The 19,670-nt window shown below is 36.0% G+C and overlaps 2 protein-coding genes across 9 annotated transcripts in view; both read left to right on the top strand.

Annotated features, from left to right (window-relative positions):
* The first annotated feature begins 3,190 nt into the window (after positions 1-3,190).
* On the top strand, positions 3,191-10,503 carry LOC117408406 (pantothenate kinase 2, mitochondrial-like). 2 transcript variants are annotated; one of them, XM_034013366.3, is made up of 7 exons: positions 3,191-3,608; positions 4,524-4,876; positions 5,169-5,422; positions 5,875-6,051; positions 7,565-7,688; positions 8,525-8,650; positions 8,857-10,503. In XM_034013366.3, the coding sequence occupies exons 1-7, from the start codon at positions 3,380-3,382 to the stop codon at positions 8,905-8,907; spliced, it is 1,314 nt and encodes a 437-aa protein (XP_033869257.1). In that variant the 5' UTR covers positions 3,191-3,379; the 3' UTR covers positions 8,908-10,503. The 2 variants fall into 2 exon arrangements, with proteins under 2 accessions (XP_033869257.1, XP_058860235.1); XM_059004252.1 differs by lacking the exon at positions 3,191-3,608 and adding an exon at positions 3,831-4,387.
* A 3,276-nt stretch (positions 10,504-13,779) lies between these two features.
* Positions 13,780-19,670, top strand: part of LOC117408371 (lysyl oxidase homolog 3B-like) — a 49,138-nt gene continuing 43,247 nt past the window's right edge. For 6 of the 7 annotated variants that reach the window (XM_059004234.1, XM_059004222.1, XM_059004219.1 and 3 more), the window contains exon 1: positions 16,615-16,730. In XM_059004234.1, the coding sequence (XP_058860217.1) occupies positions 16,707-16,730 (24 nt within the window). In that variant the 5' untranslated portion in view covers positions 16,615-16,706. Of the gene's footprint in view, positions 14,066-16,614; positions 16,731-19,670 lie in introns of those variants that run through there. The other variant, XM_059004216.1, reaches the window with a different exon arrangement.

Genomic DNA, 19,670 nt, shown 5'->3' with positions numbered 1-19,670 from the left:
CATAAAAACATTCTCCAATGTTATGTATCATGTTCTGTTGATAACAAACAACTTCCTGTACAACAGGTTTTAGGATCCCACCCAATCAAAGTCCATAATAAATGTAGTATTATTACTATATAAAATAGTACTATTATTATTATTATTTATTTATTAGCAGACGCCCTTATCACATTACAAAACATCACATTACAGATGAGATTATGTAATTATAATGTATATAACTTTTTTACACTGATGTGTCCTATCTATTAAAAAAAAAAAAGTTGATTACCAAGGTGGTAATTTATAGAGATGCAAGTTTGCAGTATGCACTTTTAGTAAGTCACAAAAATATGTACTGGAATAAAAAATGCATATACAGTGCCTTGCGAAAGTATTCGGCCCCCTTGAACTTTGCGACCTTTTGCCACATTTCAGGATTCAAACATAAAGATATGAAACTGTAATTTTTTGTGAAGAATCAACAACAAGTGGGACACAATCATGAAGTGGAACGAAATTTATTGGATATTTCAAACTTTTTTAACAAATAAAAAACTGAAAAATTGGGCGTGCAAAATTATTCAGCCCCTTTACTTTCAGTGCAGCAAACTCTCTCCAGAAGTTCAGTGAGGATCTCTGAATGATCCAATGTTGACCTAAATGACTAATGATGATAAATAGAATCCACCTGTGTGTAATCAAGTCTCCGTATAAATGCACCTGCACTGTGATAGTCTCAGAGGTCCGTTTAAAGCGCAGAGAGCATCATGAAGAACAAGGAACACACCAGGCAGGTCCGAGATACTGTTGTGGAGAAGTTTAAAGCCGGATTTGGATACAAAAAGATTTCCCAAGCTTTAAACATCCCAAGGAGCACTGTGCAAGCGATAATATTGAAATGGAAGGAGTATCAGACCACTGCAAATCTACCAAGACCTGGCCGTCCCTCTAAACTTTCAGCTCATACAAGGAGAAGACTGATCAGAGATGCAGCCAAGAGGCCCATGATCACTCTGGATGAACTGCAGAGATCTACAGCTGAGGTGGGAGACTCTGTCCATAGGACAACAATCAGTCGTATACTGCACAAATCTGGCCTTTATGGAAGAGTGGCAAGAAGAAAGCCATTTCTTAAAGATATCCATAAAAAGTGTCGTTTACAGTTTGCCACAAGCCACCTGGGAGACACACCAAACATGTGGAAGAAGGTGCTCTGGTCAGATGAAACCAAAATCGAACTTTTTGGCAACAATGCAAAACGTTATGTTTGGCGTAAAAGCAACACAGCTCATCACCCTGAACACACCATCCCCACTGTCAAACACGGTGGTGGCAGCATCATGGTTTGGGCCTGCTTTTCTTCAGCAGGGACAGGGAAGATGGTTAAAATTGATGGGAAGATGGATGGAGCCAAATACAGGACCATTCTGGAAGAAAACCTGATGGAGTCTGCAAAAGACCTGAGACTGGGACGGAGATTTGTCTTCCAACAAGACAATGACCCAAAACATAAAGCAAAATCTACAATGGAATGGTTCACAAATAAACATATCCAGGTGTTAGAATGGCCAAGTCAAAGTCCAGACCTGAATCCAATCGAGAATCTGTGGAAAGAACTGAAAACTGCTGTTCACAAATGCTCTCCATCCAACCTCACTGAGCTCGAGCTGTTTTGCAAGGAGGAATGGGCAAAAATTTCAGTCTCTCGATGTGCAAAACTGATAGAGACATACCCCAAGCGACTTACAGCTGTAATCGCAGCAAAAGGTGGCGCTACAAAGTATTAACTTAAGGGGGCTGAATAATTTTGCACGCCCAATTTTTCAGTTTTTTATTTGTTAAAAAAGTTTGAAATATCCAATAAATTTCGTTCCACTTCATGATTGTGTCCCACTTGTTGTTGATTCTTCACAAAAAATTACAGTTTCATATCTTTATGTTTGAAGCCTGAAATGTGGCAAAAGGTCGCAAAGTTCAAGGGGGCCGAATACTTTCGCAAGGCAATGTAGATTTTTAAAAAATCAAAACCTTGTAAACTGTACATACATTATATGCTGTATGAAACCAATTAGGGGCCAAAGCAATAAACTAACTTAATATACTGTTATTATTATTATTATTATTATTATTATTATTATTATTATTATTATTATTATTATTATTACTATTACTATTAAAATGCAGGGTATACCGACATTAGCAGTGAGTGTATCAGAATCTGTGAATTATGGGGTATATGGAGAACCACTAATCTAACTGTAATGAAACTTGGAAAGGGCTTTCTTCTCCAAGTTCAAATTAGAATCATTCTGAGAATGCATAAATCACATTTTGATTTTTTTTTTTTTCATTCTGTGGACATATGTTATGAAGATACCATTTTTCATGATTCTCAGAGGTCTCTATGGTTATGGTGTGCTTAGTTGAACACATGGTATGTTTTTTTGTTTTGTTTTTTTTTTTTTTTTTTAAATATGCTCTTTGTGTTCAATTGGGTTTGAATGTGTATGGTAGCAAACGAAATAATACTTGAGGGTTGAACAAACCAAAATATTGCAGAATATTGATTATTCTTGAAAATGAAAACATTTGGGTTATTTGATGATATGTGAAGGGTATTGTTCCTTTTATGAAGTTATAAGGAATGTTGACGGGTTTGTTTCTGTAACGACTGTCAAAAGGCATTATAATAAAGATAATTGTAATGAGCAACTTACAAACAATACACCTGTTTCAATATTATAATGTGTATTTTATTTCATGTATCTCTCCTGCCTCAATGTTGGAGACGTGAAGATTAAAAATATAGGTCAAAAGTCTACCGAACTGTGAAACGTGATTTATCACTCAGACACAAACACAAGTGAGCCACAAGTTCATAAATAAATAAATACTTAAATAAATAAATAAATAAACATTGTTTTTTGTTTTGCTAATATAATAACTAATATATAACAGCACTAATTAACGTACAGTTTTTTTTTATTATTATTATTATTTGTTTTATTCAAGCATTGGATTTGACAATTAAATGCTTGCTCTGAAACTTACCGTACCGTACCATACGGTACCGTAAGTAATCGCGCAATCTGACAGGTACTGTCGGGAAAGTAATATTTGAAACCCGCCTTCACTGTAACTATTGGACACTTAAGCTATCAATTACCAAACTGCCGACGATGGTTGGCTGCGGGCACATTCGATCAAGTGTCTCTGAGGAGTTACTCCGCCTTAGTCCTTCATTTCTTCCTGCTGGTAAACAAATAGTCATGTAAATATCACTGTTTTCAAAGTGGAAAGGATTCGCAGAAAGACCTTTTTCCAGTGTCATTTTGACATCATATAGTTCTTTTTCGGTCGGCGATCCTCCTCGAGGCTGGTATTTCCTGTGGACATGAACGGTTATCACAGTCCTGATGAGGGAGATACGGAGACCGGGAAGGAAGAGACGGCAGGAGGGAAGCAGCAGCGGCCGTCTAAGGAGTCTGCAAGCAGCGCCAAAGCGGCGGATGGTGCAGAAAACGCAGTGGCAGCTGCAGCCGGAGGAGGCACACCGAGGGACCGCTTGGCGTCAAATTCTAGGACCAGGCAGAGGATTGACTCCCTAAAAAAGAACAGGCCGCGTAGGTGGTAGATTGGATGGGCATTATTTATTTATTTTCAAGAAAATGAACGACGTTCTTACTTGTTGTATCAGTCACCTTTTTTTTTTTTTTTAATTTGCAATACGAGTGTATAATTTATGAACCTCACCCATTTAGGGAATGATAAAAAAACGAGTTCTTAATCAATTCAAATAGGTAGCCTAATGTTTAGGTTTATAAATGGAAAATTATTCCGCAACAAAACAATAACATAAACAAACAAGCAGCAATTGTTAAACAATAAAATCAATTGATCGGACTTAATAATAATAATAATAATAATAATAATAATAATAATAATGATGATGATGACGATGATGCATCAAACTAATTAAATCAATTTGGCCTAATCTTGACAATACATTTTTAAACTTATTTTGGAAAGCGTTTTGGAAAAAATAATGTTCTAAATTATTTTTTGTATTATTATTATTATTATTATTATTATTATTATTATTATTATTATCATTTATTTTTACACATTTATTAAAAGCAATACTTTAGAGAGTGTAGTGTTTTAATGGTTGTATCTGTTGTTCGACCTGAAGTACTGGCATGACTATGCAGTCCTTGTATATTAAATGTACACATGCATGACACACACACACAGACTTATTGTACAGCTGTGCAGTCTTAATAGGGAATATGATTATATATTTCAGTGAAATCCATTTTAGATTTTACTTCAAGCTTTTTTAACAGAGTACAGCTGACAAGATTCAAATTAACCTTAATAAAAATCAGAATGGCACAAACAGGTATGCAATGGCTATTTTATCTATCTATCTATCTATCTATATCTATATCTATCTATATATATATATATATATATATATATATATATATATATATCTGTAGTTAAGTATTATTATTATTGTTGTTTTTACATGTCAGCTTTCCCCTGGTTTGGGATGGATATTGGAGGGACCCTGGTAAAGCTAGTGTATTTTGAACCAAAGGACATCACTGCAGAGGAAGAGCAGGAGGAAGTTGAAAACCTCAAGAGCATTCGCAAATACCTGACGTCCAACGTTGCCTACGGTTCCACAGGGATTCGGGATGTTCACCTGGAGTTGAAGGACTTGACCTTGTGTGGCCGCAAAGGCAACCTGCACTTCATCCGCTTCCCCACACAGGACATGTCTGCCTTTATTCAGATGGGCCGGGATAAGCACTTCTCCAGTCTCCATACCACCCTGTGTGCCACTGGAGGGGGTGCTTATAAGTTTGAGCCAGATTTCCGCGAAGTACGTACTCTTGCATATCCCCCTGTATATGTGTATGTATGTGTGTGTGTGTCTAATATATATATATATATATATATATATATATATATATATATATATATATATATATATATATATATATATAATTACACACTTTAGTAAATTTAATTAAACCAAGGCACATACAGTACTAAGAATTCTGAGGTGTGATGGTGCATTTCCCATATGCTTTATTACACATAACTTTGTTAATCTTTTCTATGGGTTATATCAGTTTGTCTTGCTTGTTGTCTCATATTTAATCTTTCATCAGATGGCAGATCTTCAGCTCCTCAAGTTGGATGAACTGGACTGTCTTATAAAAGGAGTGCTATATATAGATTCAGTCAAGTTCAATGGACACTCAGAGTGCTATTACTTTGAAAACCCCACAGACCCAGTTCAGTGTCAGAAAAAGCCTTACAACCTGGAGAACCCCTATCCATTGCTGTTGGTCAACATTGGCTCTGGTGTGAGCATTCTTGCTGTTTATTCCAAAGACAATTACAAGCGAGTAACAGGGACCAGGTAAGTGCTTGCTATACTAAATTATGTGAAGTATTTTAAGTCAAGATTAAAGGAGCACAAATAGCCCTAAAAAAATGATAATATCCCCTTTTTCTTTTTTTAACTTTTTTTTGTTTCAACTCTGTTTATGTAGATTAAATCAAAAAATAAAATTACTGATCTTAAAAGAATAGAACAATATCACCTATAAACTAAACAAAACCATTGTATATTCAACTGATTTGATCCCTGTGTTAATAGCAATCCCTCCAGTCCTCCATGTGATGAACTCCTTATCCACTTTCTTGACTCTTTTAATGTAAATCAATTTTTCTTATCAAACGGTATCTTTCTTTCTCGGGTGTGAGGGAATGTTTTCTTTTAAATGCACATGATCAGTCCTTACAGGCAATGTGAAATATGACACGGTTTGCTAAGTTAAACTCAGTTGTAAACACTGCTTGTCTCTTAAGTCTTGGAGGTGGGACCTTTCTTGGTTTGTGCTGTCTGCTGACTGGCTGCTCAACTTTCGAAGAAGCCTTGGAGATGGCAACTCGTGGTGAAAGCACCACAGTGGACAAACTAGTCCGAGATATCTATGGAGGCGACTATGAGAGATTCGGACTACCAGGATGGGCTGTGGCATCTAGGTAAGTTTTTATTATTGTTGTTGTTACAATTGTATAAGTAGTTAAACCATTTCAAACCCTCCCACCATTAAAAAACATTAAAGACATTCATGGGGTTTCTATGCGGATCAATTTACACATGAAATGGTGATGCGCGTGCACGTTTGGGAGAATTACCCGGGTAAATCAGGTTTGTGGCGGAAAAAACGGCCAAAGAGAGGGAAAGGGTAAATCTCATTTACTCATGTAAATGACGAAACACACGGGAAAACCATGCCCAGTTTCTCATTGAAACCCGCATTTCATGTATAAATGTTAATGAGCGTGTTTATCCTTGGAGTAGTGGTTAGGGCTCTGGACTCTTGACCGGAGGGTCGTGGGTTCAATCCCAGGTGGGGGACACCAGCCGCTGTACCCTTGAGCAAGGTACTTTACCTAGATTGCTCCAGTAAAAACCCAACTGTATAAATGGGTAATTGTATGTAAAAATAATGTGATATCTTGTAACAATTGTAAGTCACCCTGGATAAGGGCATCTGCTAAGACATAAGTAACTATAAATATTGCAAGGGATATGGTCAGTTACTGTGGATTCCAAGACGGCAGAAAGTAGTGGATGATGGGCGATTTTATGGTTAGCAGTGGAGTAGTTCACCTTAATGTTAATGCGGGCGGTCTTTTTTTATTATTGTTTTTTGCTGTGTCTGGTCTGTCATGTTGTATATATCTTATGGGTTTACAGTTCTGTATAAAACCACTTACCACAAACTGCGTTATATTAAAGCAGCTGTTTGAGAATACCCTTGCTGTAAAAACTATGCTAAAGTTAAACACGAAGAGCAAGTGAGCTGCTTAACTGAATTAATTCCCGTCCTTTTTTTTATCCCAGCTATGTCCAAAGACAACGCGCGTCTGCCCTCCACGTTAATAAATATAGTTTGTGAACTGGATGTCATAAGCCAGCTCGATCTCCCAAAACAGCGCAACAACATCCAGGTTGTTGACACCCTCTCAGAACTGCCCAAATAAAATTGCAAATGAACGTATTGATTGTGTTTTATTTGTTTGCATCATTAATATTTAACACAGCAGTAAATCCAACACACCTTAAAGAAAGGAGAGCATCTCTGACAGCATGAGCCTCCTCAAATTGAAAAATAAAATTTTTCTTGTGTAAATGTCTCGAGTTAAATTACATGTTGTTTTCTGTTTGGAAACATGAAGGTTTATAGTTTTATGTTATTGGTTTAACCTGGCTTAAGTCCACAAAACAAAATGAAGGCTTTATGAATGTAAGAGTATAAGCAGTTTGGAAGTATGGACAGTTATTAAAGAAAGTTAGAAATTCAACTAGTACTGAAGAGACACAGCGATTTAAACAGTGGCAGATTCACTGCTGTTTAGATTAATTGAAAAATAATTGAGATTTGTTATTGGGCACATTTGCAATTAAATTTGATTGTCATAGAATCATCTAATAAAGTTACTTGAAGCTTTTTATTTAATAATGTGTCTTTTCTCCATCTCTCTTTAGTTTTGGGAATATGATGTGCAAGGAAAAGCGTGAATCTATTTGTAAAGAAGACCTTGCCAGAGCTACACTAGTCACCATCACGAATAACATTGGCTCCATAACAAGGATGTGTGCACTGAATGAGGTCAGTTGGGTTTATTCTTTTAGAAAATGAGTACCATATAATAAACTAAAAGCAAATTGCAATATTTTGTTATGCAAAATACATACGTTTTTATTTAAGGCTATTTACTTCCAACATGTGTTTTACTGAGACTGAATCCCATTATCTTGTGTGCAAACATAATAATAATAATAATAATAATAATAATAATAATAATAATAATAATAATAATAATAATAATAATAATACATATTTAGTAATTTAAGCTTTTATTTAATCATGCAAAATGACCTAGTCAACCGTATTATTAAAACAAGCATGGTTTGAAATGTGTGATTGAGGGGATGATCAATTAAACAATTAACATGTCCAGCAAGCCTTGTTCTAGTAAAACAATAGTATAGAGAAAGCATAGAACTCCTAGTTTGTGGTACACAGGGAATCTACTGAAAGTGAGATCTTGTCAATTGGAAGACGATTACTACAGCAAAAAAAACTATGTCCGTCCACTTTGAAGCCTGTTTTAAGGAATAGAAAAACTGCTTATTGCTTCCAGCTTCTTTACAGTGCTGCCTTGTAGCATCCTTGTCAAGCAGCATTGTACAGGGCTATGAAAGCAACAAGTCTTGGTCTTCACAGTGGGCTACAGCCATATAGTAAACTATAAATATCAGGTTTGTATTGGATTGAAAATAATTAAGATTTTCTGGTGCAGTGAGGTAAGAAATATGGAAAACTGTGTCTTTAAAAATAAGTTAAAACCACTGAATAAGTCACAGGTGAATTGCATTTTTTTTGTTTCAATGTGGATTCAGATAACATCAAATTAACTATATTTGTTATTTTATTGTGTGAAGAATATTGACAGGGTGGTATTTGTGGGCAATTTCTTGAGGATCAATACCCTTTCCATGAAGCTTTTGGCATATGCTATGGATTATTGGTCAAAGGGACAACTAAAAGCACTTTTTCTGGAACATGAGGTAAGAATGAACCCTTTTACTATTAAACATAAACCCACTGGCAATTTCATTTAGGAGGATTTTTAATGAGATATTTGGGTAACTTAGATCATTAGCCATGCCTTGGAAAATAACTACATTTTAAAATGGAGCTCAGCATTTTTTGTGTTTTGGATTTGGTATGTTTGCAAAACATTTCTAATATGTATACATTTGTTTTTTTGCAGGGTTATTTTGGATCTGTTGGTGCCCTACTGGAGCTGTTGAACCCAACATAGTTCTTCAGCTAGACGTACTGTATTGGGCAGTATAGTGCTTCATCATTTCTTTAATTACAAAATGACAATCAAAATATCATTTTGGAGTCCTTAAGAAAACTTGAAATATACAACTTGCTTAAAATTGGATGTTTTACCTCTTTCAAAAATAGGAGTTAATTAAAGACTGGAGTAAATGGTTTGAAAATATGCCCTATTATGTTCTCATTGAAAAAAATACCCAACAAGGACTGAGATAAAAGGAGACTAAAGGAGGGGTTACATTTAGTAGGTGGGTGTTTTGTTAACTGCAATCACTGCTTAGAGGAGTACTTGCCAAGGTTTGAAATCTTCACACCAGCAGTATTATGACTGGACCACCTTTTCTTTTGTTGATTTGTTTTTTTGTTTATTTATATTTGGAATATGCAAAGACAACAATATAGATGCTGTAGTTCAAACTCACTCCAATGGTCTAGCTGCAAACACAGTACGACTTACAGAAAAGGAATTTGAAAAATAATCTCAGATCAACAAAAGGGGGGCCACTAGTAATTATGTAAATAAAGCTAATTTTAAGAATTGGTTAGCTCCTTTAACACAATTGGTCAGTAATGTTAGTTTTGTATCTGCTTTTTCTGTTGTTCACTATGTGCTAGTAAATGCAATCTCTCAAATTAAAACTAAAACATTACATACTTGAGATATTGAAAATCTTTATGAATGCAGTGGAAGCTCGAGCCACTGTATCATTTGACCCATTATATGCATGTTCTACTCAGCTGCATAATTGAGACCTCCTATTGGTAGTCATTGAAAAAATTCTGAATTGATTCTGTCAGACCTGCATGGGGAATCCCAGAAAATAATGTAATGTATGGGATTGTGCCTTAAAATTAAAAATGCTATTGTCATCTTCAATTGTTGATGCTTGTATATGTACAAAGCTATTCATTGTAAAGCGCTCTGAGGTGATTGCTTTTAAGGGCGCTATACAAAATAAAGTTTATTATTATTATTATTATTATTATTATTATTATTATTACTAGACTGTGAACCTAAAACTAACCCTATTCTATATATATATATTTAATGAAAATCTCCCTTTTTAGTACCCATGTTCTAAAATATGTATTTAAAATACTGTTCTTAAAACAGTCTGTTAAAATTCATAGAAACATTTTCAGTTTAAGGGTAATTACCCCTGTTAAACATTATTACAAGAGACTATAATGAAATACACAATCATGTTATACCACGTGATTTTTACTGGTCTATATTTTCTACTATCCTCTAAATGGGATTGTTGGCCTTTCTTACAAATATTTACAGTACAATATTCAAGTCCATTTTAAATAGGAATAACTTCCCTTAAACAAAAAAAATGAGTAATTGAGATTACATTATTAATTTATCAATGCCCTTTGTTGGAGGGGCTGATTGTCTTAAGATTATTAAGTTAAACCACATGTTTCTTGAAGACATTTTTTTCTTCTTTTTTTAATACTTGGTGATTTGTAACTTTTTATAATTACACAACAGCAAGAAGTTCATAATCATAACTGGAGTTCGTAAAGTTAACTTGGAAATCGAAATTAAAATGTTTTGTTGTTTTCACTGTGTCTTGAAGATGTTTTTTTCTCATTATATGAAACAGTTTTGTGAAAATGGTTCTCAAAAACATAAACGTGTCTTCTGTAGCAGTCAGCTTGCTTGCTCACAATACAGTACTGTGTTCAGCTGCATGTTCACAATGAACACTATTGGAAAAAACAGTTGTGGTTCACACATCTGATCCTATTTATTCCCCAATCTATAACCATTGAAGGTTTACATTGAATAAAAGCAGTAAGTGCCTAAAAGGATTTGATTAAAAAAGGAACATAAGTATGGCTTGGTGCAAATTATTCTTCATGGATTCTTCACACCAGCAAGCCCTGCTGGTGTAAATGGTGGGTTTGTATTTGTTTGGCAGGAATGGGGTTAATTCCATCCCTGCTGAATACACTTGTGGAATGTGGCTGGGTCTTAATTGAATAATTGATCACCAATTAAGACCTAGCCACATGATACAAAATGGGAGAAATTGTGTGTTTGGTAGTGGGAGTTGAGTTGTGAGTGTATGTACTGTGTTTATGGACTGTTTTAGTGAAGGCCAATGCCCAGCCTAAGCAGTAGTGTTCTTGTTTAAACTGTTTATTTTGGCCCCAGTGTCTTGTTTCTTTGTTTTTGTAATTTTCTTTAAATAGATATGCACATACGTGCTTTAACTGTAGCTTTCTGTCTGTGTCTCTCCTGCCAGTAACCAGCCTTGCCAGTGAGGCTACCCTTTCACACTGGTGGAAGTGGGATAGCGCCCCCAGGAGACTTGGAACAACTGCGGTTAAAATAAAAAAAACCCACAGTACTGCTTAGGCTGGGCATTGGCCTTCACTACAACAGTCCGTAAACACAGTGCACTCACAACAACTCCTCTCAACTCCCACTACCAAATACAGCCTTTCTTCCCTTTTTATACCATGTGGCTGGGTCTTAATTGGTGATCAATTATTCAATTAAGACCCATAGAAATAAACACAATATCATTTAATCATGGCAGTGTTAAGGTATGTGTAACATATTCTTTATATGATATAATAAATCTGCAAATTGTTATCAACAAAGGAATTACACTTTCTTTAAACATTTAGCTAAGGTGTTGAAAAATGTTAAAAATAAAAATGAGGCTTTGGTTGCAATAAAGTCACTGCCACTGTTTCAGCTGCCAGCAGTCACACCTCTTAAACCATTACAGGCAGTGACTTCATATGTTCATTAAAGAAACTCCTGGGGCAAAATCTAATAGCACGCTTCACTTTGACCAACAATCTAAGATGACTGCTTTATTGTGGCCACTGCTCAAGACTATTTGAGGTAGTTGTTTTATAGTTGAAGTAAAACAAATTACCCTTTCATGTACGGCTAAGGTTATATAACTTTCTGAGGACTTTCTTGTTTTCTTAATACTTGTTACACAGCTATATTGTAGGTTTTATATAAGTGGTTTAATTGAAGACCATTGCTTACAGCATATTTAGGAAATGTAGATGCTTTCTGTTTAAGATTGTAAGCTTATTGACATTTTCTACTTAGACTGACTGGTTGTTTTGCCGTAGTGTGTACAAAAGATTGACACTTTTGGATTCTATACAAATAAGATTCCAACATTTGTCCACATTTGTCTTGGTGAGATGCAGATAGAAAGCTCTACAGCATATAAAGTTATCTATGCAGTATTAAAACCAAATTTAAAGAGATTCATGAAAGACTACCCACAGGAAGTGCATGCTAAAATTAGCATTTATTCAATTCATTAATGATTTTCAAAAGTACAGTAGTTTATCTCCACACGCTGCCAGAACGTGCAGATAATATAGCTTCAGGCTGACTAAAGTTAGATTTCTATCTGTCGATCTGTCCCAGAATGAGAAAACTACCTTACTGTTTTTATACACAGTATGTAAATACAGGATACATTCTTGAGATATAACATCTTGTGTACATAAATGCACTGGACCTTTTTAAATTAATTTGTTAATGAGATTTTGCAACAATACTATGTTTAGATTTATACCACTGCTCTACTAATTATGTCTACACCACATGGAGAATCTTCAGACAGTTACTACTGCACCAGAAGCAAGGAGTCTTGTTAAGCAATTACAAGAAACATATTTGTTTAAATTAGTTCCTACAGTAAATACTGAAACATTGGATTCGAAATGAATGTGATACGCAACAAACCAACAGCAGGGGGAGTGTGAGAATAGGTGAGAGCAAGAAAGAAAAAGCTTTCAGATTTTAAAAGCCAATAAAGTTTATACATTAGGTTACATATTAACGCTTATGTTAAAATGTCCTGATGAGGTGAGGCCTTTGCAAAAGAAAGGTCAACCAATGGACAGAGATTTCTCTAACTGCCATGTATGATTTTGTTAATGTTGCAGCCCTGAACAATTACGTTAAAGAAAAGCACCAGAAAGCAGAGCCTATTGAAGGTCCAGTTTGTTTACAGGCAATTAGGAGCCTTGGGATATTATTTAATTGCATCTGTGAAGATGAAACGGTCTTCTGTATTGTTTTGAACATCTCACAGGTGGCCAAAACAGCTCTACTTAATTAAGAATACCTCACTGCCAAGTTATTCTGTGTTAAATATTCTAGATGCTATTGATTTTGGACCATCACAGGCATGCCACATGTAAACACCACATGTGATTGTCAATAGGATGAAGGGTCACCATGGTCAGCCACCACTGAGTGGATTTAACTAAGAATTATTTTGAAGTGAGACATGAACATGTAATGAATGAATATACTGCCTGAATTCCTGAGCAAATTTGGGCTTACATATACATAGGGTAGAAAAGATCATGAGATTAAACCACATTTCACGTGTCCCAAATGTTTTGTAAAACCACTATACTATATATTGTTCAGTACTGCATTAAAGAATGGAACTGCCCATATAGAAATAATTCTATAGTACTTTCAAATAAACATTAATTCCCAATAATAAATAGCAGTAACGGGAGTACCGTTAGAAACTATGGTATTTTTGTACGTACTGTATACTATAATACTTTTTTTTATATGGGTGTACAAGTCATTTAAGACTGGCAACAGGAATTTATACGCATTGTAGATAGTATTTGCACTATTCGTTTAAATTGTTTGGCATCTGCCAAATTCCGTAGTGCATATTATATTTGAAATGTATCAACTCGACAGAGAAAACATGCTAGATAAATTATGGCCATGTGATTTTTCCTTATGCAAAATGTCGACTAAGTGATGAAGGGGGTAGTGTTTCTGCAAATCCTGCCCCATTTATGAATCGTGCACAGATTCACGAGTCAAACCACAGGAGACTCCAAACATTGAAATACTCCTCATTAGAGGCGATCGACTGAGCTGGCAAAAAGGAGGAGACCATAAATATGCGTTCTTTTTAACCGATAGGCTTCCCTTAAATAGCATTGCACAAACTCAAACTGGTGCAGCTAACTGCATCTTTTACCCCGAAATTTAACATTAAAAAATCCATTGCGCCTGGAGTTTAAGGACTGGCTGCAGATTCTGGAGTGCTGGGGAAAGTCGTGTCTATCAAGCAAAGGACAGAAAACTTCAACAAGATAAGGCGAGTGACTGGTAACACGTTTCATTTAATGTACAGGCGTAGAGAATAAATAAATGTCTCCGCCTTGTATTTTAGGTTTTGTAAGCCTGGGTGTGAAATTCAATAATCTTTATTTCGTACTGTAGTTACAGCCGCAAAATAAGGTTTATTGTGAAAGGAAGTCCAGATTGTGAAAGCAAGCCAACGCAGCGCACAGATGTTTTCTTTTGTTTTTACTCTTCAGCTTTCGCTATTATTAATGTATCTTTTACCATTCACCATTCAAATGTATATTTTAATTTACTGTTTTAAATTCACCGAGAGATTTTTAGCTGAAATATTCAGCTAAACTGGAACAACTGGAATCCTGAAACTTTCAGCTAAACAGTCAGTCCTCTATAACATTGCACATAACTTTCCAAAAATTAAGCGAGCACAGTACTAAGAGGCTATGCTGTATTTTGCCTGTGTTACGTAAAGGCGCGTTTTTTGTGAAGTGTTTAGTGTGTGGAAAATTAAACAGCGCTTTTTCCCCCCATTAGCTAGCGAGGTCATTAAAACAAATTCCTGCACTGGTAGACTGCCAGCTGTGTGCCGGTAGATAGTTGCTGTGTATTAAAAAAATATATAAATCACTTGCAATATCTAATAATGCAGTGCAGGTACGCTTTAGCAGCTACTGCTTCAAAACAAGCAAGTTTTGTACATTTTTGAGACGTCAATGAATCAGTGCTGTCAAGTCACTCTGTAAAATGAGAACACTTTATTGTAGAATCACACAGTGATGTAAACGCACAGTGCCTGCCTAATAGAAAGTGACAGTCACAGAATTTTAGCAAACAGAAGAACAGAAGGATATCTTATGCTGAAAGAACAGTAGGCTGTGAAGAGGTTAGTGTTACATTGCCAGGGACCCTGCTAATTAAAAACACAAACAAAAGTTCATGACCTCAGATGCCTAACCTCTTGAGAAAACAAAGAGGGCAGAGGTAAGTTCCATCTGTTTACCACATGGCACTATATACTAGATTCTACATTACTGCCTGAAATTCTATAGTAGGCCAACTCAACTGCTTAAAGTTATGGGAGAACAAGACCTGTCCCATGCAGAATCAGTTTGAGATGATGATATAATGTAGTGTCAGGCAAAGTGTCTCTCTGTCAGTAAACATCAGTTCCATCTAGTGAACATCAACCATGGATCAGGTTTCCTTTTGTAGATGGTGTTGGCGCTTGTCACATGTTACTTACTCTTACTGAGACTGTTCTGGTTTTGTTATGTGGACTAATGACATGAGCCAGATATGAACCTAGGCTTCCAAAGGTTATGAGCATGCGAAGTTAGTGAAGGAGCTCATTGTAAATCAACTTTCATAATGGTAAAGTGCATTTTGCCACTTGAAGTTTACTTTAATTTTAAAATACAAGTTGGTTCTGCAGCAGACACAACCAGGTCTTGAAATTAAAGTGTTGGTTTGATTTGACCTTGACATGACCGCTGCTTCGATAACTTTTGTAGCAATTACTATTCTCTCAATGTGGGGGGATACTAAAATATTCTGTTTAGTCAAATTGTATAAGGAAAGAGATACTGCTGTTCAAGGACGGATGTAATTTGCATGTTTAATGCAGACAAAATTAACGAGAGGTATATTATTTTATAATATCTTTTTGCATTTTTCTGCATACCATCTCCTGTCAGACGATTTGCAAATGTCAAAATGCAGTTAATTTTGCATGAATAAAGGTGGTACTTTTTTTGGCCATCACAATAAGACATTTGCAGGTTAACATTTTTGCATTAAAACACATAGAAAAGTATGTATAAATGACATACGGGCAACAGCATTTCAAATAATCTACAAAGCAATATTACAAATAATACAACATAATAGTTTAGGTTCACTAAGCTCCTGTGCCATACATTAACTATGTCTGCTAGAGACAGTGTCAAATGCTTGTGATTCATTGTTTTGGACAACTTAGGAGGTTCCAATTAATTTATTTTTTACTGGCTGACAATAGAATAAATCTAAGTTGAGCTGTTGCTTGCTTAGGAATCTTAATTTTTTTTAGCTTTATCTTTTAAGGTGTTTGTTAAAACTTGAAGTATGCTACTTTTCTGGCGATCATGAAAAAGTTGTGAAACCAGAGTCAACCGTACATTCTAGAAATGCACAAGTGACCTTGATTCTCCTGGGCTGTTCAGGTTAACCACAACATATCTAAGTGACCTCTATAGACCCACCACTCTGGGTTTGGGTCATGTCTGTTTTTTATCAACCCACTTTATAAATGTCATCCTTGATCTGGAGACCGCAGCATTCAGAAACTATCCCTTTGCCTGGAGTGGGTTGCATCTGTCGGATATTATGTTGTTTTTATGTTTAGGAAACTCTGGAAAATGTAGGCTTATCAAGAATCGGAGATGTTAGTGGTTCAGAGCTAGCCTGCTCCATCCGTTTGTCTGATGCTCTTTCATTGTTGTTGTAATAATAGAAAAGGTTATAGTCAAATGTGTATGTTTAGATCAAATTCACATTAAAACTGATATTTCATTTTCTTTCCTCAGCCCCATGGGTCTCATCTCCTGAGACAGACATACATTCTGCTTATCCAGGGTAAGGCATCATGAACATCATTAATCCCAATTGTCCTTGACATGGAAGAAGACAAACATTACAAAGTTAGTTTTTTGAGCAAGGCTGATTCAGAAGACATAAACCAAAGAAACTTGCCATTTTTAGGAGGTGTTTATTCAAGTGTTGACAATGTTTGAAACAGGAGGGGGGAATCTTTTAAATATGGTATCATTTTTAACAGATGTGGATATTACATTGTGTATGTTTGAACTTGACTTGTCTTTCAATCTCCCAACAGCCTCTATTATTCACACTGTCTCTCACTCAGTTGCTAATATTTCCTTAGCAACCAGGAATGTGTGTCTGAAATTCCACTGTCTGTGACATCCAGTGCCAAGAGAGGAAATCAATTCAGTGTGTTGGCAAAATCCCAGATGTGGCTAGAAAGAGGAATATCCTGAAACATTTCAGCTCATTGGCTTTAATGTTGTCTTATTGTTCATTTTAAACATGTAGGTCACTTATTAGAATTTGGGGGCTGTTAATTGTACATCCCTGCCAACCACACAGAATCTTGAACTTGCTAGCGGTTTACAGGCTCTGTGCAGCAAGAGAGGTCAGATGGAGAACAGTGATAGGAGTGGACTGCTACACACTATAGAGCAGGAGAGTCAAACTGAGTCTTACCAAGGCCCAATTGTAATTGTATATGAAATAGAATAGTAAACTAGTATATTATACTGCTGTCCAGTTATTTCAAACTGCTTACCATTATGGGTGGGTAGAAACTTTCTAATTGCTACATTTGCGTAGGTTGGCATGCAGTCCTTGCTTCTGAAATTCTTTTCTGGCAGACACTTTCTCCATTGGGTGATCCTGGTCTCAGGATTAAAGTCAAGACTTTGGGCCACCATGATAACATTTCAATATGCTTCCTTGCTTTCTAAGCTTTGATTTTCTGGCAATCTCAAATTGGCTAATGTCTTCCTAAAAATATCCTGCTGCTTTCTGAGAGGAGCACTTATAAAAGCAAGCTATGAAGTTCTCTGACATCATGCCATTACACCTACTCCTGAGAAGATCATCTGTGTGAGCTAAAGGTCACTTGAAGACATTCACCATTACAGGCTTAACCACAAGTCCCCTCTGGCTGGGCAGAACTTCACTTGTGGAAATCCATGCTCTTTTCATCCGTGTTCAAATGTTTAGGCTCTGGTAAACTGAAACGAATTGATATTTATTTATTGCTCAATTTTACACCAATTTTTCTAACCAATTTGCTGTCAAGCTAATCCTCTCTTTTTCACCTACCAAATGGATGAAACCAAGCTCCAGAACCTTGAAGTCAACAGAACAGCATTTGCACTTTTGAGGCATCTGACCAGTTAGGGTTCACTGTAGCAAGGTGAGGTAAACTGGCCCCAGATGTCCTTTTTCCCTAACTACACAGTAGCACACACGGCACCCCCCAAGAGTAATATTTATATGAACACATACTGTAGGTATTCTTTAATTTTCAGTTCAAAGTGTAAATAAACCTTTTGACTGCGTTTCATAATGCCCTATAGATTAGCTAATTGCTAGCTAGATTAAAAACTATGTTACTGTTCTTGGCCATCTGGAAGCAGTTGATATACTCAAAATAACAAAATTAAAACAAAATAAATATATATATTAATGCAGGAAATGAAGTCCAACCTTCCAGTATGGAGCAACACTGCACACAAAGGAGAACAGAACAGTCTAAGTAATTATGCAGACTGTCAATATGGGAAGCACAGTCTGCATGCTTATTTGAATAATGCTTGCAACGTGTAGTTTTCCATGCATTCAAACTCTCAGTCAAGTTAGACAAGCATTTCTGCCAATGCCTTCATCAGTGCTGATGTATATATCCCTTTTTTCCTTCTGAGAAGGTGCCTGTTCGGAGGTTTCTTCCCTCAAGGGGCATTCCTGAATGCCAGATTTAGGGAAATCAATGAAAGTGCTGTGGGTTTGGCTAACTATGTACGGAATGTTTGACCTGGACAATGTCAGCTCACATACCCGGTGCTTTCACAGCTAAATGACTGGGCAAAATGCACCTTTAACAGAGCAACAGTCAAAGCCTTGTAAGAAGCAGACCTGGTTTCTTTTTTTTCCCCCTCAGAATAGCTTTATTTAGCTCTCCCTGCAGCAGTGTCTGTTCTTGATGTTTTTTACACAATGTGTATTGGTGTTTGACAATAGTTATATTATGTTAAATCATCTTAATTACCAACCAATGGGGGAAAACAATAAGGTCATTCAGTAAAAAATGCTGTTGAGTTAACTTATTTAACACAGAGTTCAGTTATGGATTTAAGTGGAGGGGGGGGGGGGGGTGGGGGGGTGGTCATTAACATTGTGTAACAGTAATTATCAAAAGTGTGTGCTTTTTTTCCCCATGCAAGTTGTAGCATACCAACCTAAAATATACAAATACGACATATTCTGACAATAAAAAAGTATCTGTATTTGTATTTGTAACAGTGTGGTGTGATGCACTGCCATTAGGAATTCTACCAATTGTTGCTAAGATGAGCTTAAAAGCTTCTATAACCACTGCTGCTGAGAAGCCTGGCTCTTTGTATATATACCAGGAACGATCATTCAGTATTCTGTTTATACCACAAGTATATATTTTTAAATAAGTAACAATAAAATATGTACATTTTTTTATATTAAATCAATTAATTCAGTGATTATTTCACCTGACGGTTCTTCACTTTCATCGTCAACAGTCTAGGCTTCAACACGGATTAAGTTTGAACCCTGTTTATGGCTTCTTCGCAACTGTCTTTTTAGATAGAACCCTGAGCTCAGTCTGTCAGTTTGCAGCCTCTCTGTTGTTTCCTACCTTTACCAGTGTTAATGAAGGGGCTACAGGCTGTTCGGATAAGTCAGATGCAGGCAAATCGGTAACTGGCATTTCTTGACTAAAATTGTTTGCAAGGAAATCAGAGTCCAAGTCAAATCAACAATAGAAATTTGAGATTATTTCAGACATTTTACAGTTGTTATAA

This window comes from Acipenser ruthenus, chromosome 2 (assembly GCF_902713425.1).
Source record: "Acipenser ruthenus chromosome 2, fAciRut3.2 maternal haplotype, whole genome shotgun sequence".
NCBI classification, from domain to species: Eukaryota; Metazoa; Chordata; class Actinopteri; order Acipenseriformes; family Acipenseridae; genus Acipenser; species Acipenser ruthenus.
The sequence above is the reverse complement of the archived record's forward strand: the minus strand, read 5'-3'. Positions and strand labels throughout refer to the sequence as shown.

Coding starts and splice junctions, on each gene's coding strand:
- LOC117408406 (XM_034013366.3), top strand. CDS start 3,380: ATGAACGGTTATCACAGTCCTGATGAGGGAGATACGGAGACCGGGAAG. Junction 3,609..4,523: donor CCTAAAAAAGAACAGGCCGC/GTAGGTGGTAGA, acceptor TTTACATGTCAG/CTTTCCCCTGGTTTGGGATG. Junction 5,423..5,874: donor AAGCGAGTAACAGGGACCAG/GTAAGTGCTTGC, acceptor TTGTCTCTTAAG/TCTTGGAGGTGGGACCTTTC.